General features: G+C 51.1%; 1 protein-coding gene across 10 annotated transcripts in view; it reads right to left on the bottom strand.

Moving 5' to 3' along the window:
* Positions 1-18,854, bottom strand: part of Akt2 (AKT serine/threonine kinase 2) — a 55,644-nt gene that overhangs the window by 20,068 nt on the left and 16,722 nt on the right. For 3 of the 10 annotated variants that reach the window (XM_087209242.1, XM_087209243.1, XM_087209246.1), the window contains exons 2-4: positions 13,659-13,788; positions 4,661-4,789; positions 2,835-2,946 (exon numbers count right to left, since the gene is read on the bottom strand). In XM_087209242.1, the coding sequence (XP_087065368.1) occupies positions 2,835-2,946; positions 4,661-4,789; positions 13,659-13,704 (287 nt within the window). In that variant the 5' untranslated portion in view covers positions 13,705-13,788. Of the gene's footprint in view, positions 1-533; positions 717-2,834; positions 2,947-4,660; positions 4,790-13,658; positions 13,789-14,439; positions 14,826-15,531; positions 15,661-16,775; positions 16,797-17,107; positions 17,255-18,854 lie in introns of those variants that run through there. The other 7 variants (XM_087209244.1, XM_087209248.1, XM_087209247.1 and 4 more) reach the window with 7 other exon arrangements.

Genomic DNA, 18,854 nt, shown 5'->3' with positions numbered 1-18,854 from the left:
ACCAGGCATATTTCCAATCTCAGAGATTTTGGTTTTCAGGATATGTACATGGACTTTACCATATGATTGAGCATCTCTAATCCAAATATTTGAAACGCTTCAAAGTGACACTCAAAGTTTCATATTCTGGAGCACCTCAGATTTCAGATTAGAGACGCTCAACCTGTATCTCAGGGGTGACGCAAGAGAAAACCCTTATTCATAGCAGATGAGTAAAGTATGAACAAGTGGTCAAGATTCAGCACAAAAGAATAAAAATGAAAACAACAAAAGCCAGATGAGGCAAACATGGCAAAGGCTAAACTGCAGAATCGAGGTCCAGGGTACCTACAGGCTCCCATGTTACACCTTTCCTTCAACTTTTCTACATCTGAAACAAGCTGCCAGTTGGGTAGGGGCAGGAAGGGTTGCCGGGGAAGCAACCAGCAGCACAGCGAGGCGGGTGCTGAAGTGTCTAGGCAGTGTCCACCCCCACCGTGCCTCCCATCAGCCCTGCCACCCCGTCTCTCCCCAGGCTCAGGGCAGCCAGGAACCTCCAGTCCAGGTTGGGTGGGTGGGGCAGCAAGGACAGCATCAGCCAGCTGTGAGCAGAGTGGAGGGTCCTCCCCTTGCTGGATTCCTGGCTTCTACCTGCTCAGGTCTAGGGTCAGAAATCGGAGGTTTGCAGACCCTGGGGCTGACCCAGTGGTTTTCTCTCCAGAGGACAGCAAAAGGTGCTAAGAAAAGGAAAAAGGCAGGCGGACATTTCAGCCCCCAGTGTCTCAGTAATTGGAGCTTCCCCATATTGAACGGTACCAACTGTGCAAAAATGGAAAGTAGACCATCTCTCTCGCCTACTAAACCACTCTGGCGGCTCCCCACTGCTCCTTTTCCAGGCTTGTAAACCATGTGCCAGGTTTGCTAAATCAAGGGCTTCCTGTTTATCATTCCCCTGAATCTCTTACCAACACTGGGATAAACCCCAGTTTATTAAGTGCCTGCCAGGCCCTGCAGGGATCTCCATCTGGGGGCCAAAAACCCTGGCTGGGCTCTCCAGCCTCAAGCGCCTCCATTTCCCGTCTTCCAAGACTCCTGCCCCTGGACTCTCCGGTGACGCAGAACCCTCTGAGGTGCCTGGAACACACACTGTTTCCCCTCCAAACCTCCCTGTAGCTGCTTAGCCCTTTTTCTTGGGCCATGGCCAACTCCTAACCATCCTTCAAAACTCATTCCAACACCTAGGTCCTAGACACTTAGCAGTCTAGAGTTGCTTTCTCAGGTAGCCCATGTTTCGATCTCCAGTATTCAACTGACTCACACCTCAGCTGGCCCAAGATGGTAACTCTGTTCCCCTTGGCGGAGCAAGTGTACTTTTAACCTTGGGGAGATATGCAACGATAATTACAGTACAGACTGAGTATCTTGTGATATAGCGCTGTACAGGCTAGAAGCGCACTGTCCAACGGTAGCCACTAGCCACATGTATGGCTACTGAAACTGAATAAAATCAAAATTCCATCCTTCAGTCACCCTATTTCAAATGCTCAACAGGCACATGCAGCAATAGGCCCCTGAAGTAGACAATGCAGACCTAGAACATTCCTGATATGGCAGGAGCTGTCTTGGAGAGTCCTGTTTTAGGCTTCTCCAGGGGTTCAGCCGAACCCCTACCCTGCCAAAGAACTTGGGGAGTGTTTTTCAAACCAAGGTCCAAAAAAGATAAAGTGGGAGGAAAAACGTTTGCCACCCATTATAAAGGGTCAAGTTCAGATATAAGTAAGAAAAAGACGAACTACCCAATAAAAAAAGAGATGAACAATATAGACAGTTCAGGGGAAAAAGCCCCCAAGGCCCTTGAGGGTCAAACTCATCCAGAGAAAGACAAACCCCCTGCAATTCCCCTGCTCAGACTGGCAAAAATCCAAATGCTTGAAAACACTGGGCTGTGGGGCCAGTCACAGACAGGGCCTGACAGAAACATCCCTCAAATCTATAAATGCAGATTCCCGTGATCAGCACCCCTACAGCTAAGAGTTCCTCATCCAGACAGACCCACCTACACAGGAATCAAGGAGCTCCACTGTAGCACTGCCTGGAATGAGCCAAAGGCTGGGAACCTCCTCAGCCACCGACAAACTGCTAAGTAAACTGAGGGACACAAGTGTCCAGCTGTTAAAAAACCAAAACAAACATTGTGGTGACAGTGCAGCTCTCTACACATGGAGGCAGAAAGACTCCCCAAGATCCACTGTGAAGTGAGAGAGGCAGGTTCAGAACAGCATGGGTGTAACATGACCTTCAGGGTGCCAAGGACCCCATCTGCTCTTCGAGCACGCAAAACACAGTAGTTCACCGGGGAGGGAAGATGGACAGACGGGGAAGACATGGCAGTAAATGTCTGAGTCTTTTGTTTGTTCTGAGGAGCTGGGGGTGGGATCAAGGGCCTCACCTGCTAGGCAAGCCCTCTGCCACTAAGCCACACCCCTAGCTATGGTCTGATTTTTGAACCAGAAGAATTTCTGCCATTTCTTCCAATTATTAAATGATCTTTTTTAATACTCTTCTGAACCACTGCTTTGGAACCAAGAGATACTCATTAGGAACACAGCTTACTGACCCTCTGCAGATCACCAAGTAAAAGCTCTGCCTGTGACTCTGTTGTGCCCTCAAGTCTGCAAATACAGGGAGGCCTTTAGACCAAGAACCACAGCTCTTCTCAGCTCTAGCTGGAGAGACCCCACACTAGAAGAGCTGTGGACTATAGGGTACTGCGGGAATCTATCCATCTGCACCCCTCCCCCTCCCACCTGGCTTGGCCACTCTCAAAGGGCAGCCACATGGAGGCCCAGACTCACCTCTCATCTGGAGAGTCTACATGGAAGGTCCTCTCAATGACCGTGGTCCACTGCAGGCAGCGTATGACAAAGGTGTTAGGCCGTGGCCTCTCGGTCTTCATCAGCTGGCATTCTGCGGTGGGGGAAGAGACAGTTGGGGGAGGGGACAGGGCCAGCCCGCTGTCCACACTGCAAGTCCTAAGCCACTTCCAATGTCCCCAGCCCTATGCTAATGGTGCTCAGAGCCCTTGAGAGACCGAGAGGCCCCAACCTTGCCATCACAAGGCTCAAAATCCAGCATGCATGGAAGGCAACCAGACCACCAGACAATGACACCTCAGTCTTCAGGGCTGGGATGGTAAAAGCCAGAGGTGGCATCCAGCCCAGCCTGGGGCATCCCTGAGGAAGAGCCATCTCTGAACTGAGCCCTGAAGGCAAGGGAACTAAGTCAGTGAGGTGGGAGGGGCCCAACATATGCAGGAGATGGCCAGCCTTGCTCCAAGCAAGCAGGGAAGAACCAAGATGCAGAGGCCAGCCAGCAAGGCTTTGGAGGCCATGGGGAGGAAACTGAACTTTGTCCTTGGGGTAGCAGGAAGCCAAGGAAGGGACATGAAGAGCCCAAGACAAACCCCTCTGGCCGCCGTGGAGGGTGAGGGTGGAAGCCAGGAGCCAGGGAGGAGGCTGGGGCAGGAACCAGCTGGAGAGGACATGTTGAAGCAGAGCGGCGCATAGGCAGGGGCCAAGGGTGGGAGGAGAGGGGAGGAGAGGGGAGGAGAGGGGAGGAGAGGGGAGGAGAGGGGAGGAGAGGGGAGGAGAGGGGAGGAGAGGGGAGGAGAGGGGAGGAGAGGGGAGGAGAGGGGAGGAGAGGAGGAGAGGGGACTCTGGCCCTGGCCCAGGCCTCAGCCTTGGCCTCCAGCCTGAGGTCTAGGGCACAAGAGGACCGGTCCTGAGATGGAGATGGGGAGGGAAACTGGAAGGTCAATCTGGGACAGGGTGAGCATGAAGGACCCAGAGGACAAAATGTTCAAGAAGAAAGGAGAGAAAACATTCAAGAAGCTGCTGAAGAGAGACAGATAAAGTTCGAGACCCTGGGGTCTCACAGGTATGTCACGACCATCGGCACATGGAGGACCCAGGAGAAAACTTTCCACAGAACAGTGTAGGGACTACGGCTGGGATTCCAGAGACTCAGGATGGTGGCCTGGAGGGCTGAAGCTGGGGAGGAAGCTGTAGCAGGGACCCGGGGAGAAGAAGGTGGTGGCACTGAAGAAGGGCTGCCTATGAAGCATTCTTACCAGGTTTGATAACCAAGACATGGTGCCAATCAGGTCAGTTGGGAAGGAAGGAGGCAGGGGACAAGATGCCAAGGGCAGGATCGTGTTCTGCAAGGACCAGCCAAGGACTTTAGACTTGGGAAGCTGGTCCAGCTAAAAACAAATACCACTTAGAATACCACAGAGGGAACCAAGGACATGAGGTTAGCCCTGTGATCAGCTGAGCAGGAAGCCATGACCCTTCTAGGTTAGAAGGACAGAGGGAGGAGGCTGTCACCAGAGCAGGATGGAACCACAGGGCCAGGTGAAGCTGGAACCAGGACCAAGGCTGGCTGGGCAGAAACACCCTTGGCTTCTCACCTCTCATGCTCCATCTCCCACTGGGACAGCCCCACAGGGCCCAGCTGACAAAGAGGAACAGCATGGGAAGAGTGGGAAGTAGACAGGCGAGCAGACAGGCCCAGAAAGGAGCTCTAGGTCAAGAATGACTGAGTCACCCCAGGTTCCTCCAAGACCTCCCAGCTGTTCGTTTCTTGGGCTCTAGAACCCCGGCCTGCTGGCCCTGACACACACCTGCTACAGAAAAGTTGTTTAAGGGAGGTAAAGTCTGGTCAGGAGCCTCAGGTCTCTCCTTATACCCAATGAAGGAGCCATCACTCTTCAGCAGGAAGTACCGGGGCCTCCACGTCTTGATATATTCCCCTGAAATGAGGCAGGAGGGAGAGAAAGGTCAGGGCAATGTTGTCCCAGACAGCCCAGCAGGCAGCCCAGCACAACAGTGACTCCCAAGAGGCACCAAAGTGGGAGGAGAGTGGATTACAGTGTCTCCCGGGGACCTCTCAAGGTGGCCCTGCTGACACAGGCTTGGGCACTGTCCTAGCCCAAATGATCTGCGGGTCATGCCTGGTAGGAAGGTGCCTGCAACAATGCCCCAAGGCACCAGCCGGCTCAGTCTATGGCCAGAAGCAAGCTATCCTTGCCAGCATAGGACTGTCCTAGAGGAGGCACATGCCCTCTAGCCCTGTGAGGCCAAATCCCAAGCACTGATTATCATCAACACAGTGGTCCAGGTGGATCAAATGTCAAAGTACTGCTGTGCCAGGTGGGCTCTCTGAGCACTCCTCAACCCCTTCCATTTGCTCTGACCATAAATATCCCAGCACCCTGTATGGGACACGTACACACTCTACAAGGACGCACTCCGCAGAGGGCCGCTGTGTTAAAATGAGATGGTGAAACACATGTCCACACAAAAACTGACACACAAATGTCACAGCAGCATTTCTCATAACAGTCAGTGGAAACAACCCAATGTCCATCAGATAATGAATGGATAAACAAAACATGGTGGAACCACACAACAGAATATTATCTGGGCATAAGAAGGAAAGGAAGTACTGATAAATGTTACAGTGAGGATGAACCATACCTTAACGCTAAGTGCAAGAAGTCTCTTTCAAAGGACCACCAAGTACAGACACTCACTGACTTACAGTGATTTGACTTTCTATAATAGTGTGAAAGGGATATGCAGTCAAGAGAAAGTGTACTTCAAATTTTGAATTTTGATCTTTTCCAAGGCTAGCGGTATGCAGCAGGATGCTCTCATAATACCGGGCTCCCTGTCAGCCATGCTATCATGTGGGCACTGTTACTGTGTTGCTAAGCTATAATGTTCAGCAGGTTACATATACTACATGCATTTTCAAGTTAACAATATTTTTAATTTACGATGGGTTTGCCAGGATGTAACCCCATGTAAATCATGCCAGTTAATCTTTTTTTTTTTTTTTGGACACAGGGTCTCACTATGTAGTTCAGACCAGCCTTTAACTCACTATGTAGGCAAGGCTGACCAAGAACTCGAGGTGATCCTCCTGCCTCAGCCTCCCAAGTGTTGGGATTACAATGGTGACTCCCAGCCATGCAGTTAATCTTAACTGTCTATTTCACAGAATTAAGAGACTCCTGGAGAGGCAATTAGACCATGGTGACACTACACTCAGCAGTGGATTGAGCCACTGATGTTCATAGATGAATATGTCGACAAGGTGGAGCCCAGCTGAAGGTGGGTCATGGGGGGCAGGCCTTTGGAGGGGGGACCTCTCCATGGTACTCTTCCCCAGTGCTCGGCTTCCAGGCCAACGAGACACGAACAGCCTTACTTGTCCCATGCCCTTCTGCCATGATGGTCCTGCCCTGGTGCACACTGACCTCGGACTTCCAGAGAGCCCTATGAAGCCATGAGCCTCCTCCTGTAAGTTGCAGTGTCAGGTATTTTGTCCAGGGAACTGAAAAGCTGACCAATATGTAAGGCAAGCAGTGTATCTCTGTAGGAATCCACTTGGCATGCACAGTCTGGTGGAAGACTGGAGGACGACAGCCAACAGGAGGATGGCAGGGTTCTCTTTAGGATGGTAAACTGTCCTAAAATTGACAGCAGTGTTGGCTGCACAGCTCTGAATACATTGAGAGCTACTGCACTGTACACTTTACATGGCTGAATTGTAAAGCATGTGAATTGCATCTCAGTGATATGGCAACCTTGAAGCACTCAGAGAGAGCCCACCACACCACAGGCTCTCAGCAAATGCCCTTCATCACCAGCCCACAATGCAACCAGAGTATGCAGACCCCCTAATTCCCATGGCGCAGAGGTGGGCGGGAGGACAGGGTGGGCTCTGAGTTGTATTTGCTGTGTGGAACCCCCAGGTAAATCACTGTGCACGGTGGCCCATGCCTGTACTCTCTGCACTCTGGGAGGCTGAAGCAGGAGGATTGCCATGAGTTCAAGGCCAGGTGAACTACATAGCAAGACCCCGTCTAAAAAAAAAAAAAAAATCCACAAAATAATTACTAGAGGGCCGGGGATTCAGCTCAGTGGTGTCGCCGCCTGCTGCACAAAAGCAAGTACCTGAGTTCAATCCCCAGTATGAAAAAAAAAAAAAAAATTACTAGAGCTAATAAACCCAGAACAAAAAAATCAGTTGCAGGGCTGGGGATTTAGCTCAGTGGTTCTGTCACCTCCCTCGCAAGCGCAAGGACCCGAATTCGATCCCCAGCACCAAAAAAAAAAAAAAAATCAGTTGCCTTTTTTTTTTTTTTGATACTGGGGATTAAACTCAGGACCCTGTCCTTTTGAGGCAGGCATGGTGCCACTGAGCTAAATCCCCAGCACTCAGTTGCCTTTCTATATACACTAGCAACAAACAAACCAAAAAGGACATTAACAAAATAATTCCCCCTAAAATAGTAAAAATTTTTTAAAAAGGGGCAGGGATTTAGCTCAGTGGTTCCGCCGCCTGCCTCACAAGTGCAAGGACCCGAGTTCGATCCCCGGTACCAAAATAAATTAATTAATTAATTCAATTTACAGTAGCTTTCACAAAAATTAAATAGAAATAATTTAACCAAGGGGGTAAAAGACTTTCACACTGTAACACTTTGAGAAAATAGGTACAGTGCCACCTACCTGTGATCCCAGCAACTCAGCAGGCCGAGGCAGGAAGATCACAAGTTCAAGGCCAGTCTGGGCAATTTAGGCCCTGTTGGGGGGGGGGACCACCGCCCACTGCTCCAGGGCAGGGGACAAGCACGGCTGCCCTACCATGGGGAACAACTCTCTAGGATTTACAAACATATTAATAAAAAAATTATAGAGTATAAGGTTTAAACAAAGGAAAACATTATATTGGATACTCTTGGAAAGGGGGGAAAAGGAGCAGAGATAACTACCCTAAGCAAATCAGAGTAGGTGGTTCCAGAAAGAGGGAGAGCCTGAGGGCCTCTGTCCTCAGCCCTTTTGATTAGTGTGGCAGAAAGACCCTCCTCCCCTGAGTTTATTATATCCTGACTGGATACTTTAGGCCCTAGGGTCCCGCTCCAGGTACCATCGTCTACGAGCTTTGTTTTTTTTGTTGTTGTTGTTCTGTCAGAAGAATTTATGGGTTTAAGCAGATTTTACATACAAAGTTGAGTTAGCAATTTAAAGGGGAACAGTGAGAGACTCCAGCCTCAGCCTCCAAAGTGCTGAGATTACAGGCATGTGCCACCACATCCCAGCCAAGAGCTTTTATGTGGTCGCCTTTTGTCTCCTTTGTAAGGTAGGGAAAGATAGTTAGGCAAGCTTGGTTAGGGGCCTGTCTGGCTCATCAGCTTTTGTCTTGTTAATTGTTTCCTCAGTGAAGTTTTTACTCTGTTTTGGTCTGGAACAGCCAGAAAGCCTAATGAGTCTTCTCCCTGTTTATAGACTCCTTTTCCCTATACTATCAGAAAATAAAAACATCTGAGCATATAGCTCAATGGCAAGGTGCTTGCCTGGCATTGTGCATAAGGCCCTGGGTTCAAACTCCAACACTGGAAAAAAAATCAATGAAAGGAACTGAAAACCTAAATAAATGCAAAGATCCTGTGTTCATGAATTGGAAGATAGTATTGTCAGAATGGCAATACTGTCCAAAGAGATGTACAGATGCATGAAATTCCCATCAAAATTCCAATAGCCTTTTTACAGAAATGGGAAAGGCAATCCTCAAAAATCACATGGAATTACAAAGTTCCCTAAATTGGCAAAACAATATTCAAAAATAACACTGTTAAAAGACTCACACTTCCCAATTACAAAATTTGCTATGAAGCTATAGCAATCAAAACAGTCTGTTGTTTTTTTGGGTTTTTTTGGTACTAGGGATTGAACTCGGGTCCTTGCGCTTGCGCACCAGGCGGGCGGAACCACTGAGCTAAATCCCCCGGCCCAATCAAAACAGTCTGGTATGCCAGGAATTGGAAGTTCATGACTGTAATCCCAGCACTCTGGGAGGCTGAGGCAGGAGGGTCACAAGTTCAAGCCCAGTCTGGGCAATTTAGTGACTTAGTGAGATCCTGCCTCAAAGTTTAAAACACTTTAATAAGGACCAGGGATGCAGCTCAGTGTGAACAGCCTGGGTACACTGATACACCACTAATAAGTGTAGATAAGGATGTGGAGAAACTGAAACCCTGTGCATTTTTGGTGGGAATGTAAAAAGGTGCAGTCACCTTGAAAGAGTTTGGTGCTTCCTCAGTGAAATATAGAATAAACTGTAATAAATATGAGATATATGACTCACATATCTGCAGTCATGCATATTAGATTATAGATATGTTACACACACACACACACACACACACACACACACACACACACACACACACAGTTTGTTTTTTGAAACAGAGTCTCGCTATGTAGCCCAGGCTGGCTTCGAACTCACATCAATCCCCCTGCCCCAGCCTCCCAAACACTGTAATTACAGGCATGCACCACCACACCCAGCTTCTAAATATATATTATAAATACAGAATACACAACCCAGCAATTCTTGGGGGTGTGTGTGTGTGTGTGTGTGTGTGTGTGTGGTTTTCGAGACAGGGTCTCCCTGTGTAGTTCAGGCTGCCCTTGAACCCATGGCAATCCTCCTGATTCAGCTTTCCAAGTGCTGGGATTGCAGGAGTGCTCCACCACACCCAGCCAACAGCCCTAGATATTTACATGGAAGAACTGAAAGCAGGTATTCAAATACTGTACATTTTGTTTAGAGCTATATTACTCACAACAGCCAAAGGGTAAACCCCAAAGCACATCAAAGATGAATGGATAAATAAAATGTGATGCTATGCAATCAATTGTTTAGCTATAAAACAGAAGGAATTAGTGACACATGCTGTTACACAGAAGAATCTCACAACTATTATGTTAAATGAAATAAGCCAGACACAAAAGGCCACATGTTATATGATTCCATTCATATGAAGTGTCCAGAATAGGAAAATCCATAAATATGGAGAGCAAACTGGTGACTGCCAGATGCAGGGAGGAAGAGTACATGGAGACTAACTGCTTAATGGGTACAAAGTTTTCTTTTGGGGTGATGAAAACATTTTGGAATTAGACAGAAGTAGTGGTTACACAACATCGTGAATATACTACAGGCCACTGAGCTGTACAATTTTTTTTTTTTTTTTTGCTACCCGGGATCAAACTCAGGACCTTGCGCTTGCAAGGCAGTGGGCCGAAGCAGTGAGCTAAATCCCCAGCCCTGTACAATTTTCAATGGTTAATTTCACATTGTGTAAATTTCACTTCCATTTAAAAGACAAAAACAGAAAAACTTAGGAGCTGGGGATCTAGCTCAGTGGTTCTGACGACTGCCTTGCAAGCAAAAGATCCTGAGTTCGATCCCTGGTACCCAAAAAAACCCCCAAAAAACCAGAAAAACTCCTGTATGGAGTTACAAGTTAGGAGAGCAGTTACTGCTGGAGAGGGACATGGGCTTCAGGCAGCCACCTGGCTCTGTTCTTTCTTTGCGGAGGGGTACCAGGGATCGAACTCAGGACCTTGAGCTTTCGAGGCAGCACAGCACCACTGAGCTAAATCCCCAGCCCTTGGCTCTGTTTCTTTATGGGGACACCAGCACAGGGGTGGGTTAATGATGCACAGGGGTGGGTTAATGATCCAGGGATTTGTCTGTGGCGTTTTACACTTTGGTAACAAGAAAGGGAACCTAGAGAGAAAGGAAAGATAAGTCTCGTAGTCTTATCCCCACTCACGGTTGAGGAGACTGAGGCAAAGTCCCCTACCCAGAAGAGCCGATATGGCAGCCAAGCCCACACTCCTGGCCACCAGGTGTGCACCTCCACCGTGGCAGAAGAGGCCCCAGCAGAGCCCGGCAGAGGTGGACTCTCTACCACTGGCGTAGGTGTACAAAGACCCACACGGGGCACGAGGGACTCACTCAGTCGTACTCTGAGCACACGCCAGCTGAGCAGTCCGAGGGACTTAGGCTAACCTCAGCTCTGCCACCTGCTTGTGAAACTGTGGGCAATCACGCCGGATGCTGGTCTGTAAGACAGCAGCCACCCCACTGGCCATCTAGGAAAATCCAACACTGGCCCACCTGGGCCTGACAGAGTGGGCATTCAGCAAACCAGTGCAGCCATTACCCTAACCTGCAGAGGTGGGGTGGGATGGCACAGGTGCCAAGACAGCAGCAGGCAGCAGGCCCCACCCTACCTGGCCCACCTCTGCCAGCTGTGGCTCAGACCATGGGCACCAGGGAGGCCCAGGAGTACATGCACAAGCATAGGATGTGCAAACCAAGGCAGCTGTGTCCCAGCTGGGCTGTCCCGGCAAACAGGGACAAGCCTGTGGCCAGCTTATCTGGCCCTTGTAGCATAAACGAAGACAGTGAAGCCCAAGGAGGGGCTGAGACTCACCTCATGCCAACAGCTGAGTCTAGGCCAGATCGGAACTCTCCATCCCTCAACAGTTCTGCAGCTACCTCCAGGGCTCCTTGCACCTGAGCCCAGTGAGCCATGGGCCTTGGGAAACTCAAGCTGAGTAACAGGAGCCCAGGACACTGGTGTACCCTACCCATTCACAGCACAAACAATTCGTCACTCAACAATCATTTATTGAGCACCTACGATACATCAAGAACATGAGGGTAGCTGGGCATGGTGGCACATGCCTGTAACCCCAGCACTCAGGAGGCTAAGGCAGGAGGATCGCTGTGAACTGGAGGTTAGCCTGGGATACACAGTGAGTTCAAGAACAGCTTGAACTACACAGTGAGACCCAGACACACAAACGCACAAAAAAGGAATGTGAGAGGTTTTTTGGGGGGAGTGGGTGGTAATGGGGATAGCATCCAGGGCCTTACACATGCTAGGCAAGTGTTCTACCACTGAGCCATATCCTCAGCATCCCACCCCTTTTTGAGAAAGATTCCTGCTAAGCTGTACAAGCTGGCCTCAAATTTGTGATCCTCCTGCCTCAGTCTCCAAAGTAGCTGGGATTACAGGCATGTGCCACTGTGCTCACCTGCCAAGTACTTTTTGAGGTGCTAGGGACACCATAGTGAATGAACCAATGAAAATTCCTGACCTTGTGTTCCTGGCAATATCAGAGGCCTGGGCTGTTGTCCCATTTTACAGATGTGAAATCAAGATTCAGACAGGTGATACACCTTTGCCCACCATCACAATGATAGGGAGTGACAAAGCCAGGGTTTAGAACTTCGATGTCTTTCAAGGTTCAGAAAGCTCCTCTGAAAGCCCCAAACTCAAGGCTCAGGCTGGGGGGTGGGCCCAAGGTACCTTGAATACCACCTCCAGCTGGAGAAGGCAGCTGAAAGTGGGTCCCCTCTGCTTATTCTGACAGGGAGGCGTGACCCTGGGAGGGACATGCACACACAAAGACACACAATTTAGGATGGCTCCCCTGCTCCTGCCCACCCTCCACCATCACCAGACATGTATCTACCTGGTGCCACCTGCCCCTGCCAGAACACAAGTGGATGGGATGTCAGCTCCCTAGCACCTAGGATAGTGCCTGCCCACACAGGCTGCTCCGTGAGGGTCTACTGGATACTGCTGCCCCCAGGCCTGGCATCCCTCCTGCCCAGAGAGGAGGACCACCAAGGCCAGCCAGGGAAAATGCTCAGCATGTGCTTCTTAGCTGTCTCCCAGCTTCGCATGGTTCAACTGCCGTGAGGGGATAAGTGGCCTTGGGACTTGAAGCCTGGTCTCTTCCCTAGTCATGACTTCACTAGGCCTCAGCTTTCCATCAGTATAACTGAATCAGTCATATCCTAGTTCACAACATCCCAGGGCTTCCTACTGCTTGCAGTGAGAGCCAAGGTCCTCTCTGTTGCCCACAGGGCCCATTACAGCTGGATCGTGTCACTCCTCTGTCTCGCCCTTGCTCACTCCACTTCTGCCAGGCTGTTCCTAGAAAACATAGGCATGCTCCCACCCCAAAGCTTTTGTCCTCGCTGTTCCTCCCCAAGACACCCTTGCCCAGCTCCCCGTGTCTCTCTCAGGGCTCTGTTCGCTCACCTCCTCAGCCTGGCCTCCCCTGAGCAGCCCATCTCCCTCCAGCCCCTCACTCCTCATAGTTTCTACTTTTCCCAACAGCATTTATCACCACCTGAAGTCATATGTCTGCTTATTGTTTGTTCCCACCCCCTACTGGAATGTGAACTCCATGAGGGTGCCACTATGTCCCACAGCCTAGGGCAACATAGTCCATCACAGTGAATACTTGCTGAATGAATGTAGCATACTGGCTCCCCATGTTACCTCAGCATAATGGCTTGCCCCCTCTGAGCCTTGGTTCATTCCTTCATCTCTAAATGGGGCTATGAATGAGATTACAAATGCAGAGGCAGATCCCGGAGCCTGGCCGCTGGGCTCAGAGTGTCCAGCTAAGCCTGGAGACTCAGTCCAGACAGACTCACAGCTTCCTCCCAGACAACCCTGAAGGGCTCTGTGAAGTAGGCATCTGGTGGGGGCTGGGACACACTGGCTCTTTACCTGGTGCCTCTACGTCTCAGGGCACCAGATACAAGGAGAACTGCCCAGGTGTGGTGACACACAACAGTATTTCCAGCACATGGGAGGGAGGCTGAGGCAGGAGGAGTGCCTCAAGTTCAAGGCCAGCCTGAACCACAAAGCAAGACCCTGTCTAAAAAAAAAAGAATAAGAACTGAGTGAGAGAAGAGACCCAATGTGGTGGGCAAAAGCAGCCCCTTACCGCGCTTGTGGAGCCAGCCTTCTTTGATGACAGACACCTCATTCATGGTGGCAGTGTGACACACTGTCACCTACCTTGAGACAGCTCAGAACAGCCGGACATGCAGGAGGTGCTATAGACAGAGTATAGTCTGTAAGACAAGAGAGGAGCCTGTCAGAATAGGAGGGACCCCACCCTGGCCCCTTCCTTCAGGTAACCCAGCTCCACTCCACTAGCTCTAGCATCAGGCGGGTGTGGGTGTGTGTGGTGTGTGTGGTGTGTGTGGTGTGTGTGTGTGTGTGTCCTGGGGCAGACAAAGCTGGGTCCCCAGAGACCCCAATCTGGGGGAAGCAGAGCTGCCTAGCCTATAGGCGGCCAAGCCCTGCTCTCAGGCCCCTCCTTTCACCCTCCCTCTCAATCAAGGTAGCTGCAGGCCCACCCCTGAGTCACTCCCATGCCCCAGTGCTGAGGTAACCCTGGATGAATCAGACAGCCCTAGGCACTCAAGAGTGAGGGTGTGCTCAAAGCCACCAGCATCTGCCTGCCTACCCCCAATATGCATTCTCATTCTCTCATATTCTCTCTCTCTCCCTTTCCTCCCTCCTTTCTAAACCAAGGAGCCGCCAATCTGCTACCTTCAGCACCCCCAAACACATCCCACTCCTCCCCCGCTCCCAAATCCCCTCCTTGATGGGCCTGAAGTCACTCCTTCAGCTTCAGTTCCCTCCCTGCCTCCACCAGATGACTGAGGAAAGATAAGTGTCCCAGGCTTCAGGCTTCGGAATCCTGACAAGCAACCTACTGTGTATGTACTTGTCTGGGGCCTAGAAGCCAGTCCTGGGGGCTTGATCACGGCCCTGGTCCCTTCCCCAAGACCTCTGCTTCTGTCCTCAGGAACAAGCAGCCGACAGACCGACACACTGACAAACACCAAGGCGGCTGCTGCATCTCAGGTTCCCGGAGAAGGGAGAAGGGCGCAAGGCAGCTGCCAGCTAGGGCCCTACCTGGAGCCTGGGCCCTGGACTAGCGGAGTGGAGCCCCAGGCGCCTTTCGTCTTTCCCAGCCTGGGGTTATTTGCGGACAGCAGGTCAGGAGCTACGGTGGCCCCCAGAGAAATGGCAGCTGGCTCTAGGGACACCCTGGGCATCAGCTTTCTCTCGTGCCCCAGGGGAGCTGGTGGGCTGGACACACTACTGCCTGACATGTGACAGTGGCAGGCTGCCCAGGCCCTGAGCAGAAGGAAGGGAGGTAAATGGGAGGAAGCGGGAGAAAAGGCAAGATGGACAGCAACAGGGAAGTAAACAGAAGGGTAAGAAATCACATTTTGGACTCCAAGTTTTGCAAAGGCATGGAAAGACTAGGGGCCAGGAACAGCAATAAGGGGCCTCCCCTGCTAGCAGCCATGATACCGCCTACCCTAAACACACAAGACAGCTAGAGCCCTCAACCCTGAAATGCCTGTTAACGTGAGCCCCTAGTGTAACCACTTGGCTCTGGGCCACACCCCACACCCCTTCCCTCCCACCCTACAAAAGGCCGGGCCAGTAAAGTCTTGCTCTGCGTTTTCCCTGGGCTCCCCCTCAACTTTCTACCATTTGAGAGTTAAAGCGACCCTCAAATCTGACCATACCCTTCCCTGCTCGAAACCCGTCCATGGCTCCCCACTGTCCTTGGCAAAAAAGTCAAACTCCTCAGCTTAGCTGTCAAGGCCTTTTAGGACCCAGCCTCTTCTGCCCTTTGTTCCGGCTGCCTGCTGCTCACTCAGCCTGCACAACTCCCACCACCGCTCAGGCCTTGTCCCCGCAGCCTTCAGCTGGGCCTCCTAATGGCCTCTCCATACCCGGCCTTCTCCCTGGGCTCCCGCTCCTGACCCCCAACTCCACCTAAACCTGACCTTGTTCCTCTCTGTTCAAAAGCCTTCCATGGCTCCCAAGCGTGCGCAGACACAGAACAAAGTCCTTTCTATGCTGAGGAAGCCTTGTGTGTGCTGACCACGATGGTGCTCAAAACGCCTCTCCAGCCAGGGATTAGCTCAGTGGTTCTGCCGCATGCCTCGCAAGCACAAGGTCGCGAGTTCCATCCCCGATACCAAAATAAAAGTCAAAATGTTTTTAGGGCCAGGGATTTAGCTCAGTGATTCCACCACCTGCCTCGAAAGCACAAACACTCGAGTTCAATCCCTGGTACCAAAAAATAAATAAATAAAACGCCTCTCCAGTCCTGCCCCCCACCCTGCTCTCCACATTAGGCATCTGTCACTCAGGCCCTTCACCCTGACCTCCATCCTCTGTACCTTCCGTGCATTCTTCGCCCTCCTCCTGGAGGTCTCAGTGAACCAGTGCCTCCTCCAGGAAGCCCTCCAGTCTCAGGATCTCAGGCTGCACTGGGTGCTCTGTGCACCTCCCCGACAGCTCTCTCCACACCAATCAATGCATGGCCCTAACCCTGCTGAGCCCAGGGAATGACCAAGGTTCCCCAGACAGACAGCCTAGGACATTCTATCATGCCAACCATCTTCTCTGAGTGTCCTGAGCCGCAGACACTGTGCTGGGGGCTAGCGGCAGAGGCTCTGAAACTCACATTCTGGCGGGTAAGGCAGAATCACACACACACACAGGACTTCAGGTGGTTGAGAGGTGCTGCACGGTAAATAAAGTAAGGGGAAAGAGTGGTAGGAAATGCGGCGCTATGAGTTGCGGGACACACACACACACGCACACACACACACACACCACGGACATGAGCAGATACCCAGAGTAATCACCGGAGCGAGGGGTATAGAACCACAGGAAAAAGAATTTCAGGCTGGGAAACACAAACACAAAGGCCCTGAGAGGGAAGGAGCTGGGTTCTAATGAAGCCAGGGAAGAGCATGAAGGGTTTCCGGGCTGTGGCAGGGAGCTGGAGCCTGACACCACACTTTCCCCTGCTACAGGTTCAGTGGAGTCCAAAGCAAGGCAGTTGAAGTTGGGTGTGGTGGCACACACCTATAATCCCAGCACTAAGGAGGCTAATGCAGGAAGACTGCTCCAAATTTGAGGCCAGCCCAGGCTACATAGTGAGTTCAAGGCTAGCCTGAACTACATAAAAGCAGAAGGGCAGTCAAGGAAGGAACAGAACAGAGCCCCAGGATCCAACCTTAGGTCTCCCCTGCGCTCACTGGCCCAGCAGCATCGCCTCTTGAAGCCTTGCAGCACCAGGGTTATTGGCAGGACTTAAGTACCCACTGTGGGCACAGGGCTCAGCCCACTGCCTGGCGGCCAGTCAACAACCAAGCACATAGTTATCATTATTCGAAAGCTAAGGGAAGGCACTCAGGTGTGGCCGAGAGTAGTCAGGGTTCCAGAGTCCAAAAACCATGGCCAGCTGGGTGGCCTTGGGCAGGATGCCGGGCAGTCCCAACATCCCACCGGAGGGGCCATGACCTCGGACAGGTGAGGTCAGAGGCTCAGAGCAGGGAAGCCATTTACCTGGGTCTCCCAGCTGACAATGGTAGAGGCCCTGGCCCAGCTTGGCCTCCCAGAGCCACTTTTTATGGTCTCGTCTCAGCAAATGAAAAGTCGGCAGCAGCTCGGGCAAAAGCAGGGGGAGGAACTGGAAGATCCCCTGTCTGCCTGGATCCTGCCCCGTCCTCCCACTGAGGGTGGCGCCTCAGCCGAGGTGTCTGTGACGCAGCCCTGCAGTGATGAAATACCAGGCAGTGCAGCCAAGAGGATGGCCTGTCCATTGGGGAGCTGCAGGCTAAGGACACCAGGCGGGAAGACAGAGTCTGGCCTCGGGGTCCAGGGCCCCCACAGGCAGCACCTCTGGCAGCAGACAGAACCTGTCTGGCCCCATCCCCACTTGCTACTTCCTAGGGTGCCAGGCCTGAGTGGGCAAAGGGCCCGGGCTAGAGCTACAGCTACTGACCAGATGTGAGCCACTCAGGAGGCAAGGTGAAAAGAACAAGGACACTCAAAGGATTAAGGAACACAAGGGAAATGCAGATTAGAACCACCTGCTTAGCATAATACCTAGGATTTAAAAAAAAAATGGGTTGGCAAGACTGTGGAGCTATCAAAACTCCTATTCACAGGGCCATGGTGAGCTCAGTGGTTCCACCGCCTGCCTCAGAAGCACAAGGTCTGGAGTTTGATACACGGTAGCAAAAAAAAAAACAAAAAAAACTCCTATTCACTACTGGTAAGAGTGTTAGATAATTCAACCACTGTGGAAGACTGGCAGTAAGAATTAAAATTCATTATATGAAAAAAAAAATTCATTATATGCCTATCCCATGTCCCAGCAATCAATCCTACAGCGCCCAGAAGAAATTAACACATTTGTTTACCAAAAGCCACATACCAGAAGGTTCACAGAACAATACCCAGTGATTCCCAAACTGGTCACAGACCTGGAGCCCATCCATGAAAGAAAGGTAGAAGAAACTGGTAAATTCATACACAGAACAAAAAGTGAAAAGGCAATAAATAGGGCTGAACTGCTCATACACGCACAGGGAGGAAGCGGAAGAACATGAGACTGAGTGGAAGAAATCAGAAATGAAATGACACAGCAAGGATGAGTTCGCTCACAGAAGACCAAAACAGATGCTTTCCTTATGCATCAAACTATAAAAAAATCAAAGGAAACAAACAGCACAAAGGCAAGAGTGGTTATGTTTGGGAGTAATAGAGGGGCAGGATTTCTGGGAACAGACAATGTTCCACTATGGTCACACAGCTGTCTGCTGCCCTGCAGAAGATGTCTTTAAGGCATTTTTGGTATCTTATGAGAGGAGAAGCAGCTATGCAGAAGAACCCACGTTTGGGAGTTCAGATGACTTGGAGGATCCCAAATTGGGCCTTCCCCAGCCCAAAGCAGGGCTTCCCCCACTTGCCTCAGCTGGCGCCCCCTCCCAGGCATGGGATAAGGAGGAAGACAGCAGAGTCCAGGGGATCCGGGTTTCAGTCCTGGGCTCTGCTATTTCTTGGCCATGTCCACAGGCTAGTGACACCCTTGGGGCTCCTTCCTGTACACTGACCCACTGGAGAAGTGGCTCCCCCCAGGACAGAGCTGGGGGGAAGCTTCTGGCCCCACTGACACTCAGGGATCAGCTGGGGGTGAGAAGGGTCCTCAAGGAGGCTCCGCTGTACTGGTGAGGTTTGTTTTTAAATTTTTTTTTCAGTACCAGGAATCGACCTCAGGACCTTGCGTTTGCCAGGCAGGTGAGGCACC

Source organism: Heterocephalus glaber, unplaced genomic scaffold (assembly GCF_053883595.1).
Source record: "Heterocephalus glaber isolate CG9 unplaced genomic scaffold, H.glaber_assembly_v1.0 deba00001002, whole genome shotgun sequence".
Taxonomy (NCBI): domain Eukaryota; kingdom Metazoa; phylum Chordata; class Mammalia; order Rodentia; family Bathyergidae; genus Heterocephalus; species Heterocephalus glaber.
The sequence above is the reverse complement of the archived record's forward strand: the minus strand, read 5'-3'. Positions and strand labels throughout refer to the sequence as shown.